Source organism: Populus alba, chromosome 7, assembly GCF_005239225.2.
Source record: "Populus alba chromosome 7, ASM523922v2, whole genome shotgun sequence".
Classification (NCBI taxonomy): Eukaryota; Viridiplantae; Streptophyta; class Magnoliopsida; order Malpighiales; family Salicaceae; genus Populus; species Populus alba.
Window position 1 is genome coordinate 5,179,180 of NC_133290.1, and position 4,330 is coordinate 5,183,509.

The following is a 4,330-nucleotide window of genomic DNA, read 5'->3' on the forward strand; positions in this document are numbered from 1 at the left end:
GTTCTTGAATTTTTTAGCCACCCGACCTAATATTATTGGGTCTGATTTTTTTATCAGACCCAAGAATATTTTAAGTTCAATTTTTATAGCCAAACTCAAAATTATTTTGGATTAGATGCAAGATATTTAATATATTTTTCTATAATCTTTATATTTTTTATATTTTTAAAAAAATTATTATTGACTTGCTACTAAACACAAACTAATATGCTAGTGATACTATATTTTAAAAAGCATAAAAAAAACACTATGTATTTACTATAGACATGTACTATTATACTGTGGACAACCAATTCAAGTTGTGGGTTCACCTATGACTTGTTACACATTGGTGAAATGATGTGCAGGCAATGAACGCTGATGGTTCAGCTGCAAAGTTTCTAGAGCATTTTTAATAGGAGATGTTATTTCATAAATATAGCTTTTTTTACCATGTGTATTACAATGGAAAAAAGTCATTTGAAAAGCCAATTCTATTAGAGTGGAATAAATAAGTGTTTTATTTTTTTTAATGATTTTGATGTTCTTTTTTTTCACATGGTTAGATTTAATAGACTTATTCTTTTGTTGGCCCCACTTTATTAGTTTTGGCTCTTTTGAGAAATATATAGGAATAACATTTGTGGGAAAAAAAAAAGATATTTTAGCATTTTGTTTGGCTTTCCCCTTAGAGTATGAAAAACAAGTAAGAAAAACCAAAATATAATTTTTTTTTATTTTTTGCTATCCATTTAGCAACTCCATTAGAGATGCTCTTAGGTCCAGTTGTGTAACAGTCCAGCCCAACTTGCCATATATTGTCCGCTTTGGACCTTACCGCCCTCACGGTTTTGTTCCTGGTGACACGAGCCCACTTCTGAGCCTGACGCCCCAAAACGCGTATAACAAGTTGGCAACCAGCACCACTTATAAGGCCAGCAACACAACCCTTACCCGCCGATGTGGGATCTTACAATCCACCCCCCCTTAAAGAGCTCGACGACTCCGTCGGCATAACCAGACAGCTAGTGAGGTCGGCTCTGATACCAAATGTAACAGTCCGGCCCAACTTGCCATATATTGTCCGCTTTGGGCCTTACCTCCCTCACGGTTTTGTTCCTGGTGACGCGAGCCCACTTTTGAGCCTGATGCCCCAAAACGCGTATAACAAGTTGACAACCAGCACCACTTATAAGGCCAGCAACACAACCCTCACCCGCCGATGTGAGATCTTACAAGTTGGCTACCCAATAGCCATTTGAAATTGGAGAATAAAGGCTTTTGAAAAATATCATCTATTGGTTGCAAGAAGAATCTTTGTGATGAAATATTCAAAAAAAAAAAAAAAGTTCCTTACCTTGAAAGGATGTAACCGGATATCATTTTTTATTGTTTCAAAGAACAAAGAAAAAAATGAAACTTCCTACTCTTCTTTATAATATGAAATTTTAACTAGCATAGTAGCCCACACTCTATAACTAATATATAACAATTTTTTTTCAATTATAAAAATATTTAAGTTTGGTTAAAAGCATGAAATATATTTCCATCACACCATCTTTAAATAATGTATTTTCTACAGTAATACCATGAATAGTGCATAGCATAGCAGTGCCCAATACATCGGCAACTAATTTGTTTCTCTTTAATTTATTTTTCTTTTAAGATATTTTCCATTTTTGCGTTTTTTTCTCTATCAATTTTTTTTTCTTTTCTCTTATTTTTTGATACTGTAAAGAGAAAATAAATTGATGTAACTTTTTTTATATTGTACAAAGGTTGAATGATGATAATTGTTTTTCATTTGAGGTTGGGTTGAATTTTCTTAGTAAAGCATGCTTGTTTTTTTAGTTTAAAAAATACTTTAAAAAACAATTTCAAAATTTTTTATTTAATTGAAATTAATATTTTTTTTTGATGTTTTTGTATTATTTTGATGCAATGATATAAAAATATTATCTCAATATATATATTTTTAAAATAATTGTTATGTAATAATATAATAACTAGCATAGTGATCCGCGCATCGAAGCGGGTCAATAACAATTGTTTTTCAAGTGTAAAAGTATTTGAGTTGGGTTAAAAGCTTTAAATGTATTTGCACCATCACTATCTTCAAATAAAAGTTTTTTTTTTTTTACAGTAGTACCATAAATAGCGTATAGCATGGCAACGCCCAACACATATGCAACTAATTTCTTTCATTTCATTTTTTTTCCTTTTAAGATATTTGCAATTTTATGTATTTTCCTCTTTTAATCTTTTTCTCTGATCTTTTTTTTTTTTACATATTGTAAAGAGAAAATAAATTGATGGCACTTTTTTTTTTTAATGTACACAAGTTAGGTGATGATTTTTTTTTATTATTTGAAGTTGAGTTGAATTTTCTTATTAAAGCATGTTTGTTTTTGTATTTCAAAAATACCTTTTAAAAAAATTGAAAATTCTATATTTTATTCTTTACTTCAAATTAATATTTTTATTTTTTTCTTTTCTTTATTTAATATTTTTTATACGGTAAAGAGGAAATAAATTGATTACCTTTTTTATGTTATACAAAAATTGGGTGATGATAATGTTTTTTTTTCATTTAAGGTTGAGTTGAATTTTCTTATTAAAGCATGTTTGTTACTGCGTTTTAAAAATGCTTTTAAAATTTTTATTTTTATTTTTATTTTTTTCTTTAATTTAAATTAATATTTTTTTTGATATTTTTGTATTATTTTGATGTGATTGAAAGTGGCGTAGCTCCTAAAACTTCTACCTTTGGGTCCGACAACCTAGCAAGACCTAATACCTTTGGGTTCGGTTGCCCAGAAGGACCCAATACCTTTGGGTCCGCTGCCTAGCAGGACTGATTAGCATTTTGTCTAACTGCCAGCCTGACCCGACAACTATTAGAAGAACATTTTTTTTTGGTAGCCCAGCCAGACCCAATAGCTTTGGTTTTTGTTTCGAAAACTACTTTCCAAACTTTCCTGTGTTTGTTTGCCATTAGAAAAGTTGGTCAACGGAAAACACTTTCTTGTCAAAGGAAAATTTGGCTTGATTTTCAAAAAAGTCTTATCCTCTTATTTTGGACGGAAAACATTTTCCAGAAGTTGTAAGAAATTTAAAAATATCATATTATTTGCAACTCATACTTTTTCTTCAATTTAAGTTTAAGAACGAAAATCTATAATTTAACATTCAGGCATCAATTCATAATCAACTTGAAATGACTCATAAAAGCAGGTTTAGAATACTTTTCCCGATACGCATCAAAGTTTCCTTTCCCACCAGTGTTTCTATCTGATTTGTAAAAATAAACATAAAACTCCCTTTTTTTTTCTTTACGTTATCTCCGGATCTGTTTTTGGTGACAAGAGGAGTACTTATGCTCTATAATTATTCTTATTTGCATTTAGGCCCCATCTTCTTTAAGTGTATTTGTTTTGCCCCCACTACTTTCGAATTTAGTTTATTTCCTTTAAATTTAATCCAGCCTTGATTTTTATTTTTATTATTATATTTTTTTTTTCTCAGGATTTACATTCTCCCCTCCTAATAAAATTTCATCCTCGAAATTCAAGTTACGTACCTATGTCGGAGAATAAGTGCGGAAACTTCTCTTTCATCTCGGATTCTCTTTCCTATGTTTGTTCTTCTATTCGAGAGCTTCTCCATAATACTCTCACTAAGGGAACTCTCTTATTCCTCAACAGCTTCTCATCTCGATCTAAAATCTTGACTGGCTTAGTTTTCATGGTTAGATCCCCCTCAATCTTCATAGGAACTTGAGGCAATACCTGTGAGGGGTCTATTTTGGCCTTTCGCAGCAATGACACATGGAACATGTTATGAATCTTATCCAAATATACAGGCAAATCTAATCGATATGCAACTGGACCGATTCTGTCCTTAATCTCAAAAGGGCCAATATATCTCGGGGCTAATTTCCCTTTTACTCCAAATCGAATGATGCCTTTCCAAGGAGCCACCTTTAGAAATACTTTATCCCCCACTTGGAATTCTAAGGGCCTTCTTCGGCTATCTGCGTAACTTTTTTGTCTATCCTGGGCTTTCTTCATCCTCTTTTTGATCACCCTCACCTTGTCGGTTGTCAGTTGCACCATTTCAGGTCCTAAAAGCTTCCTTTCTCCTACTTCCTCCCAACAAATCGGGGTACGACATTTCCTCCATACAATGCTTCATAAGGAGCCATACCAATGGTGGTCTGATGACTATTATTATAAGTAAACTCTATCAATGGCAGAAGATCCTCCCAATTCCCTCCAAACTCCAACACACAGGATCTCAGGAGATCCTCGAGAGTTTGAATGGTCCTTTCGGATTGACCATCTGTTTGAGG

The 4,330-nt window shown here is 32.3% G+C and overlaps 1 protein-coding gene across 1 annotated transcript; it reads right to left on the reverse strand.

Moving 5' to 3' along the window:
- Nucleotides 1-3,611: 3,611 nt before the first annotated feature.
- Nucleotides 3,612-4,094, reverse strand: LOC140955809 (uncharacterized). The gene has a single exon (XM_073410532.1). It carries the CDS (start codon nucleotides 4,092-4,094, stop codon nucleotides 3,612-3,614), a length of 483 nt encoding a protein of 160 aa, XP_073266633.1.
- Nucleotides 4,095-4,330: the final 236 nt, after the last annotated feature.